Source organism: Stegostoma tigrinum, chromosome 7, assembly GCF_030684315.1.
Source record: "Stegostoma tigrinum isolate sSteTig4 chromosome 7, sSteTig4.hap1, whole genome shotgun sequence".
NCBI lineage: Eukaryota > Metazoa > Chordata > Chondrichthyes > Orectolobiformes > Stegostomatidae > Stegostoma > Stegostoma tigrinum.
In genome coordinates, this window is record NC_081360.1 from 66,826,899 (window position 1) to 66,843,882 (window position 16,984).

The 16,984-nt window shown below is 41.0% G+C and overlaps 1 protein-coding gene across 3 annotated transcripts in view; it reads right to left on the bottom strand.

Annotated features, from left to right (window-relative positions):
• The window catches only part of LOC125454261 (extended synaptotagmin-3-like), a 141,299-nt gene that overhangs the window by 104,295 nt on the left and 20,020 nt on the right, over positions 1 to 16,984 (bottom strand). For all 3 annotated transcript variants that reach the window (XM_048534852.2, XM_048534853.2, XM_048534854.2), the window contains one exon: positions 15,834 to 15,968. In XM_048534852.2, coding sequence (XP_048390809.2) covers positions 15,834 to 15,968 — 135 coding nt within the window. The remainder of the gene's footprint in view (positions 1 to 15,833; positions 15,969 to 16,984) is intronic.

Here is a 16,984-nt window from a genome sequence, read left to right on the forward strand (position 1 = left end):
GCAGGCCCGACCAGTCCCCATCCACCGACACTCTCATCCGCCTAGCTGAACTCGTCCTCACACTCAACAACTTCTCTTTCGACTCCTCCCACTTCCTACAGACTAAGGGGGTGGCCATGGGCACCCGCATGGGCCCCAGCTATGCCTGCCTCTTTGTAGGTTACGTGGAACATTCCCTCTTCCGCACCTACACAGGCCCCAAACCCCACCTCTTCCTCTGTTACATTGATGACTGTATCGGCGCCGCCTCTTGCTTCCCAGAGGAGCTCGAACAGTTCATCCACTTCACCAACACCTTCCACCCCAACCTTCAGTTCACCTGGGCCATCTCCAGCACATCCCTCACCTTCCTGGACCTCTCAGTCTCCATCTCAGGCAACCAGCTTGTAACTGATGTCCATTCCAAGCCCACCGACTCCCTCAGCTACCTAGAATACACCTCCTCCCACCCACCCTCCTGCAAAAATTCCATCCCCTATTCCCAATTCCTCCGCCTCCGTCGCATCTGCTCCCACGATAAGACATTCCACTCCCGCACATCCCAGATGTCCAAATTCTTTAAGGACCGCAACTTTACCCCCACAGTGATCGAGAACGCCCTTGACCGCGTCTCCCGCATTTCCCGCAACACACCCCTCACACCCCGCCCCCGTCACAACCGCCCCAAGAGGATCCCCCTCGTTCTCACACACCACCCTACCAACCTCCGGATACAACGCATTATCCTCCGACACTTCTGCCATTTACAATCCGACCCCACCACCCAAGACATTTTTCCATCCCCTCCCCTGTCTGCTTTCCGGAGCGACCACTCTCTCCGTGACTCCCTTGTTCGCTCCACACTGCCCTCCAACCCCACCACACCCAGCACCTTCCCCTGCAACCGCAGGAAATGCTACACTTGTCCCCACACCTCCTCCCTCACCCCCATCCCAGGCCCCAAGATGACATTCTACATTTAGCAGAGGTTCACCTGCACATCTGCCAATGTGGTATACTGCATCCACTGTACCCGGTGCGGCTTCCTCTACATTGGGGAAACCAAGCGGAGGCTTGGGGACTGCTTTGCAGAACACCTCCGCTCAGTTCGCAACAAACAACTGCACCTCCCAGTCGCAAACCATTTCCACTCCCCCTCCCATTCTCTAGATGACATGTCCATCATGGGCCTCCTGCACTGCCACAACGATGCCACCCGAAGGTTGCAGGAACAGCAACTCATATTCCGCCTGGGAACCCTGCAGCCATATGGTATCAATGTGGACTTCACCAGTTTCAAAATCTCCCCTTCCCCTACTGCATCCCTAAACCAGCCCAGTTCGTCTCCTCCCCCCACTGCACCACACAACCAGCCCAGCTCTTCCCCCCCACCCACTGCATCCCAAAACCAGTCCAACCTGTCTCTGCCTCCCTAACCGGTTCTTCCTCTCACCCATCCCTTCCTCCCACCCCAAGCCGCACCCCCATCTACCTACTAACCTCATCCCACCTCCTTGACCTGTCCGTCTTCCCTGGACTGACCTATCCCCTCCCTACCTCCCCACCTATTCTCTCCTCTCCACCTATCTTCTTTACTCTCCATCTTCGGTCCGCCTCCCCCTCTCTCCCTATTTATTCCAGTTCCCTCACCCCATCCCCCTCTCTGATGAAGGGTCTAGGCCCGAAATGTCAGCTTTTGTGCTCCTGAGATGCTGCTTGGCCTGCTGTGTTCATCCAGCCTCACATTTTATTATCTCAGAACTGATGTGTTTTAGCTTAAATGATATTTGGTAGATTGAAAGGACAGCAGTTTTATGGTCAATGCTTTCAGATATATCTACACTGAGCAAGTTTAACATAAATTTTATCTATAAGCTTTAAGCATCTCTTACGTAAAACCAAAAGGAGAAACAAAAATAACTGCAGATGGAAATCTGAAACAAGTGAACAGAAATTGCTTGAGAAACTCAATATACCTGACAGCAATGCGAACAATATTTCTTCAGAAAGATCACTGGACTTCAAAAACATTACCTCTGCTTCCTCATTACAGATGCTGCCAGACCTGCTGAGTTTCTCCAGAAATTTGTGTTTTTGTTTGTTTGCTTTTTTTAAAAGGATCTCTTACGATTTGTGGAGATTGGTTTCAGGAATTGGAAGTTTTAATTACTCAAATATTGAAGTTGGGGGCGGTGTTCTTCTCTTTAGAGAAGAGAAGGTTGAGAAGACATTTAATAAAGCTATTGAATTTCACGACGAACATGTCACAGAAGATGAAATTGTTCACATGGATGGGAAGGCTCAAATCCAGTCAAAATGAGTTTGAAGGGATTGGCAAAAGTAATGAATCATGTTGAAACTTTTTTTGGAATAAAAATTGGGCAGTGGTTAGAATCTGGAAAATTTATCCTGAGATTGAATGAAGAATCTTCAAATCACGGCTTTCAAAAGAGAAGCAACCTTTTAAGTTGAAAAGGAAGAAGTTATAGGGCTATGGGAAATAACCACTAGTAACGGAATTTCATTTATGTATAGCAGGTACACATGACAGGCTCCTGAGCTATGACGATCTTGCGATTCATTCATTATAATTTTTTTAAAAGCCCATTTTATTTATTAACACTTCTGATTAAAAATAAACAAGCCAAGAGCAACAAAATCTACTTCAGGACCCTGAGGCAGTCCATGTCCAATTGCAACAAAATCTGAACAACGTCTAGGTTTGGGCTATCGAGTGGTAAACAGTATTGATGCTACATGAGTACTGGGCAATAATATTTCCAAAGAGAAAGAGAATCAAACAAACAAATCAACAATTTACATTTAATGGCAAAACCATCACTGAAACCACCGCTATCACCCTGGTGGCTGTGTTCACCAGAATGTGTACTGGACTAAACATAAATCCTGTGGGTACAAGAGCAGATTAGAAGCTTGGAACCTATGGTCAGTACCTCCTGTTTCCCCCAAACCTGTCCACCATCTACAAGACACAGTCAGGATTGTGATGAAATACTCCCCACTCACCTGGATTAGCGCAGTTTGAACAACATAAGCAGCTTGACATCTTCCAGAACAAAGCAGTTTACTTGATTGGCGCTGCAGCCCCATACCCAATACTCCCTCCGACGCTGACACAGTAGCAACAGTGTGCACAATCTACAAAATGCATTTGAGAAATTCGCTAAGATTCCTTTGAAAACACCTTCCAAATTCATGACCACTACCACGTTCAAGAACAAAGAGGGCAGATACATGGGAACACCACCACAAGCAAGTGCCTCTCCTATATATCAGTGTTGCTAGGTTGAAATCCTGGATAATCCTCCCTAACATTAAATGTATCATCACCAAATAAAGTGCAGCAGCTCATCACCATCTTGCTAAAATAATTAGAGGTTGGACCAGCATTTATTGCCCATCAGTGAATTGCTCCATCTCAAACTAATTTAAAAACACTGTAGTTATAAAAGTTACAAACTAGCTCCTCAGTTTCTTGGAAAATATCTCATTTCATATTTGTTATAACTGCTAGACATGAAAGGTTTTACACTATTTCCTTGAATTCAAGGCAAAATGAATTGTTTAAGAGTGTGGGATGAGACTTTGATATGGGGTGTATGTAAAAACAAATCCATATGACATTTACTTGAAGCAATGCCATGTGAATTGCTGATTAGGGTGAAAGAACACTTACAAATTTTAAGCACATGCTGATCAGTGGCCTAACTCCATATATTGACCTTTGACTTATATGCCTTAATAGCTTTGCTTAACAAAATTTTAAATTTGAAACAGATAAAATTAACAACTAATTTTACATGCATTGCAGTAAATGGAGAATTTCATACTTCTACCAGCCTTTATGTGCAAGAATTTCTGAACATCTTTCCTGACCAATCTGGCCCTAGTTCTCAGGCAATGTCCCTTTGTTCTCTTGAGGTTGGGAGTCAGATTTTGGAAAGGTGCAAGAGTAATAGGGTTGTCGTCACAGATGACTTCAACTTTCCCAATACAGACTGGAACCTCCTAAGTGCTAATAGGCTAGATGGAGCAGATTTGGTCAGGTGTATCCAGAAAGGATTTCTAACTCTATATGGAGAAAGGCCGACTGTAGGGGAGGCCATATTGATTTGGTGCCTGGCAACGAATCAGGCCAAGTGCTAGATCTCTCGGTGGGAGAGCATTTCAGTGATAGTGAGCACAACTCCCCACTTTTACTATAGTCATGGAGTGGGAAAGGAGCAGATGGTATGGGAAAGTATTTAACTGGGGGAGGGGGACTTACAATGCTATTAGGCAAGAACTGCGGAGCATCAATTGGGATCAGATGTTCTAAGGGAAATGCATGACAGAAATGTGGAGGTTGTTTAAGGAGCAGTTGCTACCGATAATGGATAGGTGTGTCCCATTGAAGCAAGGAAAGGATGGTAAGGTGAAGGTACTTTGGATGACAAGACATGTGGAACACCTAGTCAAGAGGGGAAAAAAGGATGCTTCCTCAACCTTAAGTAAGCTAAGGTCGGAGAGGGCTCTAGAGCGCTACAAGGTAGCCAGGGAGGAACTGAAGAATGGACTCAGGACAGCTAGAAAGGGGTATGAAAAAACCTTGGCAGGTAGGATCAAGGAAAACCCCAAGGTGTTCTATACTAATGTGAGGAACAACAGGATGAGCAGAATGAGGGTAGGGCCAATCAGGGATAGTGGAGGGAATGTGTGCGCAGAGTCAGAGGGGAGAGGGGAGCTCCTTAATTAATGCTTTGCATCAGTATTCATCAGTGAGGAGAGGGACATTGATGTTTTTGAAGACAGCAGGAAACAGGCTGATATGCTCTAACAGGTTGATGTTAGGGAAGGAGGGTGTGCCAGAAATTTTGAAAAACATGAGGATAGAGAAGTCCCCTGGGCAAGATGGGATATACCCAAGATTTCTACAGGAAGTGAGGGAAGAGATTGCTGCCCCTTTGGCAATGATCTTTTTGTTCTCACTGTCCACTGGAGTAGTACCAGATGATTGGATGTTGGCAAATGTCATTCCCTCGTTCAAGAAAGGGGATAGGGATAATCCTAGGAATTACAGACTGGTCAGTCTCACTTCTGTGGTTGGCAAATTATTGGAGAGGATTCTGAGAGATAGTATTTGATTATTTGGAAAAGCACAGTATGATTAGAAATAGTCAGATTGGCTTTGTGAAGGGAGTGTTGTGTCTCACAAGCCTTGTTGAATTCTTTGAGGGTGTGACAGAACACATCGCTGAAGGTAGAGCACTGGATGTGGAGTATATGGATTTTAGCAAAACATTTGACAAGGTTCCACATGGTAGGCTCATTCAGAAAGTAAGGAAGCACGGGATTCAGGGAAATTTCGCTGTCTGGATACAAATCTGGCTGTACAATAGAAGACAGAGGGTGGTAGTGGATGGAAAGTATTCAGCCTGGAGCTTGGTGGTGAGTGGTGTTCCGCAGGGATCTGTTCTGGGACCTCTGCTCTTTGTGATCTTTATAAATCACATGGGTGAGGAAATGAAAGGGTGGATTAGTAAGTTTGTTGATGACGCCAAGGTTGATGGAGTCGTGCTCAATGTGGAGGGCTGTTGTAGGTTGTAATGGGACATTGACAGGATGCAGGGCTGGGCAAAGAAGTGGCAGATGGAAGTCAACCCAGAGAAGTCTGAAGTGATTCACTTTGGAAGTTCGAATGTGAATGCAGAATACACGGATAATGGTAGCATTCCTGGCAGTGTCGAGGAACAGAGGGACCTTGGTGTCCATGTCCATAGATCCCTCAAAGTTGCTACCCAAGTTGATAGGGTCATAAAGAAGGCATATAGTGTGTTGGGTTTCTTTGGCAGGGAAATTGAGTTTAAGAGCTGTGAGGTTATGCAACAGCTCGGGAAGATTTTAGTTAGACCACACTTGGAATAGTGTGTTCAGTTCTGATCACCTCATTATAGGAAGGATGTGGAAGCTTTAGAGAGGGTGCAGAGGAAATTTGCCAGGATGCTGCCTGGATTGAAGGGCAGGTCTTAATGAAGAAAGGTTGAGGGAACTAGGGCTTTTTTCATTGGAGCAAAGAAAAATGTGAGGTGACTTGACAGGTGTACAAGACGATGAGAGGCATAGTTCGAGAGAATAGTCAGACTTCTTCCCAGGGCAGAAATGACTATTACAAGGGAGCATAATTTTAAAGTGACTGGAGGAAGGTATAGGGGAGATGTCAGAAGTACGTTCTTCACACAGAGCGTGGTGGGAGTGTGGAAGGCACTGCCTGCAGTGGTAGTGGAGTGAGACATTTCAGAGACTTTTAAGCAACTCTTAGATAGGCGCATGGAGGATAATAAAATGTAGGGTATGTAGGATAGTTTGATCTTAGTAGGATAATAGGTCAGCACCACGTCATTGTCTGAAGGGACCATACTGTTCTATGTTCCAGAATCACCAGCCAGTAGAAATAGTTTATCTCTATTTACCCTGTCATTTCCTTTTAATATAGAAAATAGAACATACAACATTACAGCACAGTTACAGGCCCTTCGACCCTCTATGTTGTGCCAACCTGTCATACCAATCTGAAGCCCATTTAACCTACACTATCCCATGTCAGTCCATATGCTTGTCCAATATCTTGACTGCTCAATCAGATCAGTCCTTAATCTTCTAAATTCTAAAGAAAACAGGCCTAATTTGTACAATCCGTCCTCATAATTTAACCCAAATCCAGGTATCATTCTTGTAAACATATGTTGTATTCCCTCCAAAGATACTATATCCTTCCTAAGGTGTGATGCTTTGACCTGCTTACAGTACTCCAAGTGGAGTGTAACTGGGGTTTAGCATAACTGCAATATAACTTCTGTATCATTATACTCCAGAATAGTTAGATGCCAATGAATTATCAGAAGACACTTTGCTGCTGGCGGAATCTTTCATTTCACTCAGAAAATTTCATGAAGGGAACTTCATTTACAAGGCCATTGGTAGATTCACCCTTATGGATAGGGCAGGGCAAAGCAAACTTGTTAAAATGTATAATATGTAAACCTGGCATGGGATTTGAGACTGTGATGCATTGTGTAAAGTTAAAGAATATATTTCCTGTAGTTGACGTATTATTTGTCTACTGAGTAACATATAGGCGACGTTCATTTTAATTTGTTACAGTAAAAATTTCAAAGCATGAAATCTTATGTAATATCTTTGCATAGGTCAATGGGAAATTCATTTTTTAAAAAAATTCTTGGTTTCTGTAGGATTGCAACATCTTACATACAAGTTGTGATCTGTAAGTTTACTCCTAGTAATATATGTAAAACAAATGTGTTAATTAAGAGTTTTAAACATGGAATATCCTGCTGGACCTTGATTGCTTTGAGGAAATGTCATTCCAAGTCAGCTCTGATACATTTGGCCGTAAAACCAAAAAGTTGAGAAAATAAGAAAAATCAACAAACTGCAGTTGCTGAAGGTCTGAAACTAAAACAGAAATTGCTGGAGGAACTCAGCATGTCTGGGTAACATCTGTGGGGAGAAAATGCAGCCAATGTTTTGAGTCTGGTGACTCTCCACCCGAACAGTTTGATTGAGGTCAGCCATAATCTAACAAAATGTCAGAGCAGGTTCAAGTGAACTATACCTGTTCCTATTTACAGTCTGAATTTATAATAACAAAGTATGTAATAAAATTCTTCACTAAAGGTGCAGAACAAATACAGGCATGGAAAAGAAAATTGGTTGATTGGAAGAAAAAAATTGTACTGGTTAGATGGGTCAATTGGGTACAGCAGTTATCTCTAATGCACTGCACTGCTCAGTTACAGGTCCAGAACTGTTTCTAATTGTATTAGTGACTTTGGTTGGAATCTTCTGTCCTCCTCAAATGATGCATTTTGATGCCATTGAGGCATTTAATCAGATGGGAAGTAATGTTCCACCTTGATTAAATCCATGGCAGGAAGATCTGTGGATAGCCTTCTAAACTTGACAGTGGGGAGGCTCAACATGCAGATAGCATAACCAACAAACCCATGTGGGGGTTGCGTGCAGGTTTTATCATTCGCTGCTTGATCAAAGAATCCATCATCAGGAATGAAGAGCACCATCGAGTGTAAACCTGTGCCAGCCTCTTTCTCCCCCTCAACACTCATATATGGACCATGATCCAGTGACAATCCTGGGTCTCAGATGGGTGCTGACCCAGCAATCTTCCTGGTGATACTCCTGTTCAGTGGGGCTGCTGGTCCCTGATTGAGTGGCAGGTCTCAGCAGATGCTATCCTCTGGTTCTTCATCCAGGGGAAAGGCCCACTGCTGGTCTGTGAAGTCTCTTAGCTGCAGGCAGTGAGGTTATGGAGGAGTGAGGCAATGTGGGGGTCACATTGGTTCTCTTCTGAATAGTCTGCTGCATATTTAGTTTGGGACTTGGTTTTAAGCAATTAGCTTAACTTTGCAAACAATACTACAAACTTTACAAAAATGGACAGTAGAATCAAAGGACCGAGCCAAGAAACTACCGAGTAAATAAGGAAGAATATGGCCGATGAAATAGCATTGAAAAATATACTTTACATAATAGCATTAATATAGCCAAGGATAAATTTCAGAGAGACCCAGGAGTCATAGCAGGCTCGAATACACAACATGTCCAGTCAATGCGGGCTATAATCAAAGCTAGCATAATGTTGAACGACAGTCAAAACTGCATAAAGTAGGCCAGAGGTTTTTGATTAAACAGTGCAGTCTTCTCGTTGGGTTACAGCTTGAATTCTGGTTACCAAGTATTCAAGAGGCTGCAAAGAATAATTCTAAAAATGATCCACGGTGTTGGAGATTGGAGTTATATGAGAAGACTAGAGAAAGTTAGAAAAGGAGGCACAGGAGAAATAGAAACGGGAAGAAGTCATCTGAATCCTTGACTATGCCACACCACCCTTCAGTGGGATGAAGGCTGAGCTTTTGCATAAAATTTGTCTTCCTGCTCTATCCTTCTATCCCTCAACGTCCCAAAATCAAATTGACCCTTGTCTATATTAAATTCAATGAATAAGTATCCATAGATTGCTGGGTGGAAAATTTCAAGGATTCACAACTGACTGTAGAAACTTCGCACCTCAGTCCTCACTGAGCAACCATTTATTCTGAGACCACGTTCTGAGTTCTTGTTCAAAGTTCCCCAGTCAGAGAAATATCTTCTCCCCCCTCCATACATCTAACCTGACAATCTCTTAATAACTTTATATTTTTAAAAATTAGATCAGCTCTAATTCCTCTATTCCATGGAACATAGGACTAATCTATCCAATCTCTCCTCACAGAAGATCCCATAAACTTATGCTGGTTAAGCTTTATAGATCTTTTCTTTGAAAAGGAGAGCTAAGGTATACAAAATACCCTAACGGCGCAGTCACCCAAATGCCTATAAAGTCTTCTTTTAGTTCTTTATTTCAATAAACCTATTCAGGCATAACACACCTCTGGGGCAGGTAGGATTTCCTACTCGAGGTAGGCATACTACCAAGACCATTTTCTTTATTCCCAAATTCCAATCTCTTTGTAACAAAAATCGTATTCCATGCCTCTTTAAATTACTTGTTGAACTTGCTTGTTAACTTTATGATTCATGTACAAAGGTCACTCAGGTCTATCCTCATGCAAAAATATTGAATATCCTAGTGATCTTAGAAGTATACAAAATAGTAAATGATACGGAAGATGATAATACACATCTTACTGTAAAGTTAAGCAGCTGCGAGTAGTACAAAAGCAAGACTGCTGAATTTGTCAAAGGTAAGATTAGTGCTAATACCAGTAAGTTCTTCTGCAGGTAGAGATTGACTAATATTTACAATAGCTTTACAGGAGACAGAAGAGAAAGCCTTAAAATGATTTACGAAGCAATTAGATGTTGCAGTGTGGGATGTTGAGGGTGGTGTATAAAGTGTAATTCCTTTGGATCGAGTACCGAGAAGAAGTATCTTGTAATCTTCTGCGATGTTGAAAAATAGAAGTTTTTTTTTGTAAGATTCAGATACATAGTGTCCACTAATATACTGTTTCAGCACAATTGCACACCCACAGGTCTTGTCATGAAACGTACTTGATTCAGTTAACAAATTTCCCATAATGTAAAAGATGTTTACAGCACAGGCTACATGTCAGAAATCTTACTGAATTGGAAACTCAGGCTATAACAAGGAACAGCTACCATTTCAATGAATAATGAGGAAAGGACATGACATTTTCAATGTTTTTTTCTGTTGCAAAACGATTCACCTAGTCAATTTCGAAGTACAAGAAAAACACTGTCCAAGCATTCAAAAGTTGGATGTTCTTTAATTGATGAATTTAATGTGCTAGTTTGTTCCATTTTGGTTTCAAAAAGCTTATTGTGAGGCCACTGTATACCAATTACAAAGACATACTATTTAAAATAAAAGGAATTGGAGAAATGAAATCAAAATTCATTTCAAAAGTGGAGCTTCAAATACTGATGGCAAAGTTCCAGTGATATTTGAGTTTCAATGTCAGTAGTCAGAAAGGTCACTCTGCAACAACTTTTGTTAGAATTTAGTAGAACTCTGGGGGGAAAAGAGAAGGAAGTAGCCAACAAGAATATAAACTGAAACAGAAATAAGAAATAAAAAGTGTTGAAGTCCAATAAACCAATTTCAGGTTATTCAAGCACCATGTTATGTAGTACATGGAAAAGTGTGGGTGTTCATACACTAATCAAACCAGATGTAGACTTCGAGTACTCCAGACAGTGATGGACAAAGACAGAAGAAAAAAATCTCAAAATATCCGTATATGTAAATATTAATAAACCCAAAACATGTTAAGGGCATGGTTTTCCTCTTCCTGGAGGTGGCGACAAAAAAGTAGTAAGTACGGGAAAATAGTTCAGCAAGTTAGCTCTGGAGAGGGGTTCACTTCCTTTTTGCTACCCCAGCAATGAAACGCTGGGCAAGTCAGTCTGATTTTCTCAACTTGCTGGCGAGTAAGGCCCTTAACGGCCACTTAAGCACCTTTCCTTGCCACCTCCCCAACCCATGAGAAACGTGAATACTTTGCTGACTATGGCACCACGGCAACCGGCCAACTGGACTTTTCGCTGAGGTGGGAGAGCAGTCTCCAATTAACCTAATCTGGTGGCAATTAGAGCTGCAGATCAGATTTAAGGAAGTGACTTCTGAAAGCCATATTTCAGAGGCACTTCCTTCCACAAAAGGCAAAGCCTGAAGCTGCCAGCTTCCGATAGGCTGCAACGCCTAGTGATCCAGTTTGTTGGTGTCAAGACCCATGACATGGAGATTCTCACCCTTAATTGCCTATCAGCTCGTAGTGAGCTTATTAGTGGGTAATTGGGGAAAGTTAAAATCAGCGGACGTGGTGTATGAATTGTCCATTTATGTGCTTGCCCACTCAGTTAGCAAAACATGGAAAAATCACAGAGTTTTGAGTTTTTGATTTTGATGTGAAAACAGTATGCAAACCAGGGAAATCATGCCTGACAAATCTACTGGAATTCTTTAGGGATATAATAATGAGTAGAACTGAACAGGCAGAGCCAGTGTATGTTGTTTAATTAGACTTTCAAAAGACTTTAGGCAAAGTCCCACATGAGATGAGTGTTTAATATTAATACATTTGGGATTAGGGGTAGTGCCCCCAATTATTTTAAAATGTTTTACCTAATTATCATTCACGGATTAATTATAAATTTTGATTGGGAAAATGATTTGACTAGCCACAATCATAAATTGAAATCCTATGATTCACAAAATCACTGTGGTATCAACTTCATAACTTGGTTAAGACAGGCTGGATAATCAGTTTGGCAATTTCATTATATCCATTTTGTAAATCATTTTACAGTGAAAATTATAGTTCAAATAGTTATTTTACTGTATACTTCTCAGACAGGCAAACTAGTTGGTAGATAAGACACAAATGAGGAGGAATAAACTGGTCTTTTACTGAACAGCATACAGTGACTAGTGGGGTACTGCAGGACCAGTGCCAGGACAACTTCACAATATATGTGAATGATTTAGATGAGGGAAGTAAATGTAATAGCTCCAAATTTGCAGGTGTTAGAAAGCTGGGTGGAAGGGTGAGTTGTGAGGAGGACGCAGAGATGCTCCAGTGTGATTTTGACAGGCGGAATGGGAGAATGGATGGTAGATGCAGTGTAATACAGATAAGAGGAACCTTACCCACTTTGGGAGCAAAAACAGGAGGACAGATTATCTGACTGACAATAAATTGAAATGAGGAAATATGCAATGAGACTTGAGGTGTCAGGTAGACTTGTTGCAGAAGGTAATCATGCAGGTACTGCACGGGGTTGAGAAAGCAAATGGTAAGTTGGCCTTTATAGCAACAGGATTCAAGTTTAGGGGCAGAGATGTCTTGATGCAATTATACAGGACCTTGGTAAGACCACACAGTTTAAGGCAAATTTCTTGGCTGTCACTGATGTTTGAGACAGAAAGCAGTTGTCTGAGCTAATCATAACTGATATACGTTGGGGTGGATTTATTTTCCATTAGGCCTTGTTGTTTTCAATTGGCACTGTGCATGGAGTATACTGAAACAAACCTGGTTATAGTTGCCTGTGGACATGTTCAACTGGCAGCTTATTCATCTTAAATGGGACATATTTTATGGGACAGCAGGGAGAGTTATAAAGTGGTCTTATCCAATAGAGATCAGATATTTTTAAGGCAAACATTGACTTTTTTGTATCAGAGACAATGGGAACTGCAGATGCTGGAGATTCCAAGATAATAAAATGTGAGGCTGGATGAACACAGCAGGCCAAGCAGCATCTCAGGAGCACAAAAGCTGATGTTTCGGGCCTAGACCCTTCATCAGATGAAGGGTCTAGGCCCGAAACGTCAGCTTTTGTGCTCCTGAGATGCTGCTTGGCCTGCTGTGTTCATCCAGCCTCACATTTTATTATATTGACTTTTTTGTACCTGTTTAAAACCTATATTGCTCACCTGCCCTGTGACTTTCAGCAATGTGATTCATGGAGGTGTTAAGATGGAGGGGTTCAAGATATAAGATAGCATAGAATAATATAAATTGGAAATTAACCAAAGTAACATGTTCACAAAGGGTGTTACTGAAACTGAGAAGTATACAGTAAAATAACTATTTGAACTATAATTTTTCACTGTAAAATGATTTACAAAATGGATATAATGAAATTGCCAAACTGATTATCCAGCCTGTCTTAACCAAGTTATGAAGTTGATACCACAGTGATTTTGTGAATCATAGGATTTCAATTTATGATTGTGGCTAGTCAAATCATTTTCCCAATCAAAATTTATAATTAATCCGTGAATGATAATTAGGTAAAACATTTTAACATAATTTTAGAAGTCTACCCAACAAAGTTAAGTGGCATTTGTTTTGGTTTCAATAAAAATAATGTTGAATTTGAAAAAGGGAGGAATAGGACTAAATTTTCAAATAAGAGCCAAGAATTTCTACAAAACAGTACAATTGGCAGAAACTTTACACAAAATTGCAATGGTTTTGATGTGAGTTCTCTCAAGTTCCTTCTCAAACTTCCCAAATGTAAAATCATAATCAGAGTAATCAGACAGTATTTTAGAAATTGAAAATAATAATCTTATATTAAAAATTTTCAGAAATATTCAGAGACACATGACACCAGGTTATAGTTCAACGGGTTTATTTAAAATAATGAACTTTCAAAGCGTTGCTCCTTCGTCAGGTGATGTCTTTAGCTCTTCACCTGACAAACAGCAATACTATAAAAAGATAAAGTGTGGAGCTGGATGAACACAGCACGCCAAGCAGCATCATATGAGCACAAAAGCTGATGTTTCGGGCCTAGGGGTCTAGGCCCGAAATGTCAGCTTTTGTGCTCCTGAGATGCTGCTTGGCCTGCTGTGTTCATCCAGCTCCACACTTTGTTATCTTGGATTCTCCAGCATCTGCAGTTCCCATTATCTCAGGAGTACTATAAAAGCTTGTGATTTCAAAATAACCTGTTGGACTATAACCTGTTGTCTTGTGACTTCTGACTTTGTCCACCCCCACCAGCACCTCCACATCATTGACTTATTGGTAAGTACTGGAAACACCAAGGTTAATTAATATAGCTGATTTTCTTAAAATCTAGCATTTTCTTCCCCCCACTGCATTAGTTCAGTATTGAGTAAATAGATTTGAAATAGCTTAAACAGAATACATTTTAAGTTATATAGAACTATTTGTTAATTATACAGACACGGTAGTCAGTTTCTCAGTAAATTAGGAGGTAGTATTCAAACTGTAAAACATGCCTACTGGCGCACTTTACAGCCAAAAAAATGACAACTTATTTACAAAAATTACAGCCTTATTGAAAGCCCACAATTGGGCACAATTAAGAGGAACGGTCAGGAATTAATTTGGCTCATGTGGGCAAGGCCAATTCTATTGATGATTTTATGCTAGTGCATACGATTGTGGAAACTCAATCTGCCCCAACAGTAATTTAAATATAAAACTGTGTGTATTTGGCTGTCTTAAATTATGTCATTGTTTGGAAATAACAAAAAGCCAAAAATTTTAGCATTTGATTTTCCCTCCACACAGGCATCTAATTATCTTTTCATGCCATGTAACTTTGGATGGCAGAACAGCAGCAATAGTCAGATGATGAGAAGCATAGATAGAGTGGACAGTCAGAGACTTCTTCCCAGGGCAGAAATGAATATTATGAGGGGGAATAATTTTAAGGTGATTGGAGGAAGGTGTAGGGGAGATGTCAGAGGTAGGTTCTTTGCTTCTTTACAGAGTGGTGGGTGTGTGGAAGGCGCTGCCAGCAGTGGTAGTGGAGTCAGATACTTTAGAGACTTTTAAGCGACTCCTGGATAGGCACATGGAGGATAGTAAAATGTAGGGTACGCAGGATAGATTGAAGTTAGTAGGATAATAGGTCGGCACAACATCGTGGGCCAAAGGGTGTGTACTGTGCTATGTCACCTTCTACACCTAGAACAAGTACTATAGGTACAAAGAAGCACAAATCAATTTCCATCCCAGCGACAGGCCATCTGGCTTGGACCTCTATTGCTATCTTTCCACCGAGTCAAAAATCTAAAACCCCTTCCTTAACAGACTGTGGGTAATTGGAGACGCAGATGATGAACAAGGAATCTGATCTTGCCCCTGCTTCCCACAACTCCCAACCTATGCGTAAAAGAAAGCATCCCTGTTTGCTCTTGGATTCCACTAAGGAGTAGGCCTAGATTGGCAAACAAGCTGCTAGTTAGAGTTGCCTGGGATATCACTGTCAAGTCCTGTGATAGTTGAAATATTATCCTGTCAGTTTTTAACAAGCTGATTGGCAAGTGATTGAGGGAATATCTTGCCACTGGGTGTGCTGCTGCGCACCTAATACAACATGTTGCTTGAAAATGAGAAATTTACACCATCAAGATTATCAAAACATTTGAATTTGAATTTGAATATTTAATCATTAATAACAGCTCTCATTATAACTTCATGAATGGACTGTCAGTGTGTTTGACTGATTAACCTTTGCACCGACAGAAGTGAATTAATATAAAATAAATTATTTTTATTTGGATTTTATTCCTAACCACTTAGCAGCTTCTCAGTATAAACTACAAATTAGCAAGGTACACTGTACGTACACAAAACAAAATCTAAATATAGACAGAATGAAGACAAGAACTCAACCATAAAACAAAATCATACAGCAGACATGGTTAATTAGATTCCTCTGAAACATAACTCATTTGAGCAGTTTCTTTTGCAATTAGATGCGTAGACGGAAATTGAATTCTTCATAAAAGATAATGTCCTCACCTTTTCTCCAAAATTGAGTTTCGTAAAGTTGAAAGTTTTCAGGCAAACATTTGATCTACATATTGAAGGTTCGATGTTGTCTTTGAAGAATTTCTCCAAATACATCCCGAAATACGGCCAGGCTTGCTTAACAATCTAGATAAAATAATGTGAAATTTTAGAAATGCAGACAGTCTGGTATTGATGCATATGCAATGTGAACCCTGAACTCTCAAGTTTAATTCACAGAAAATGTACAGTTAGCATTTCTGATTAATCTATCCAACCAGTAGCAAGCATCACTATAATTGATGTGTTCAGACAATCCATATTCTCTAAATTTTACTTTATATTAACTATGGTCAGAAGAGCTTCTTGCCCATTATTCAAAGTAGATATGCCAAATCAATGGTAAATATTGGTGTTCTGCCATGTTTATGGGGTGGTTAGCACACAAAACAGTGACCAGGTTTGATTCCACCTTCAAATGACTGTGTAGAGTTTGCACATTTTCCCCATGACTGTGTGGGTATCCTCTGGGATCTCCAGTTTCCTCCCACAGTCCAAAGATATGCAAGATACGTGGATTGGTCATGCTAAATTGCCCATATAGTGTCTAGGGATGTGCAGGCTGAGTGGATTAGACATGGAAAATGCAGGTTACAGGGATAAGGTAAAGGGTGGGATGTTCTTTGGAGGATCGGTATGGACTTGATGAATCGAATTGCCTGCTTCCACATTGTAAGGATTCTATGAAAAGCAGCAGGTAGATTGAGGCCAGGGAGTGGAAGGAATTCGGACGAGCAATCTCTGTTTTCAAGAGGCAATGATCTTTGAGTTGGGAAAATAGCCCTTCTTTATATGACTTCAGCTGGGAAAGGCACAGAATATTTCAGTTCAGGCTCATGTTGCGCGTGAGGTGGAAGTTTACTTGCATATGCTGAAGATCTTGGTAGGGAACTAGTTGATTTTTTAATTACTTTTGTTTTATCAATTCTGTTTATCAATTTTAGTTTGGAACTATGAACTGACAGCTGAAATGACCTTTGAACTGTGGGCTTTAGCTTCTGTTTAAAAAAAAAGCAAAAAATAAGCGGTGGTTTGTTTGGGAGGCTATGCCTGGAAGTTAATTGCATGTCAGATCTTATTCAAATGGTGCTCCAGATGCTTCA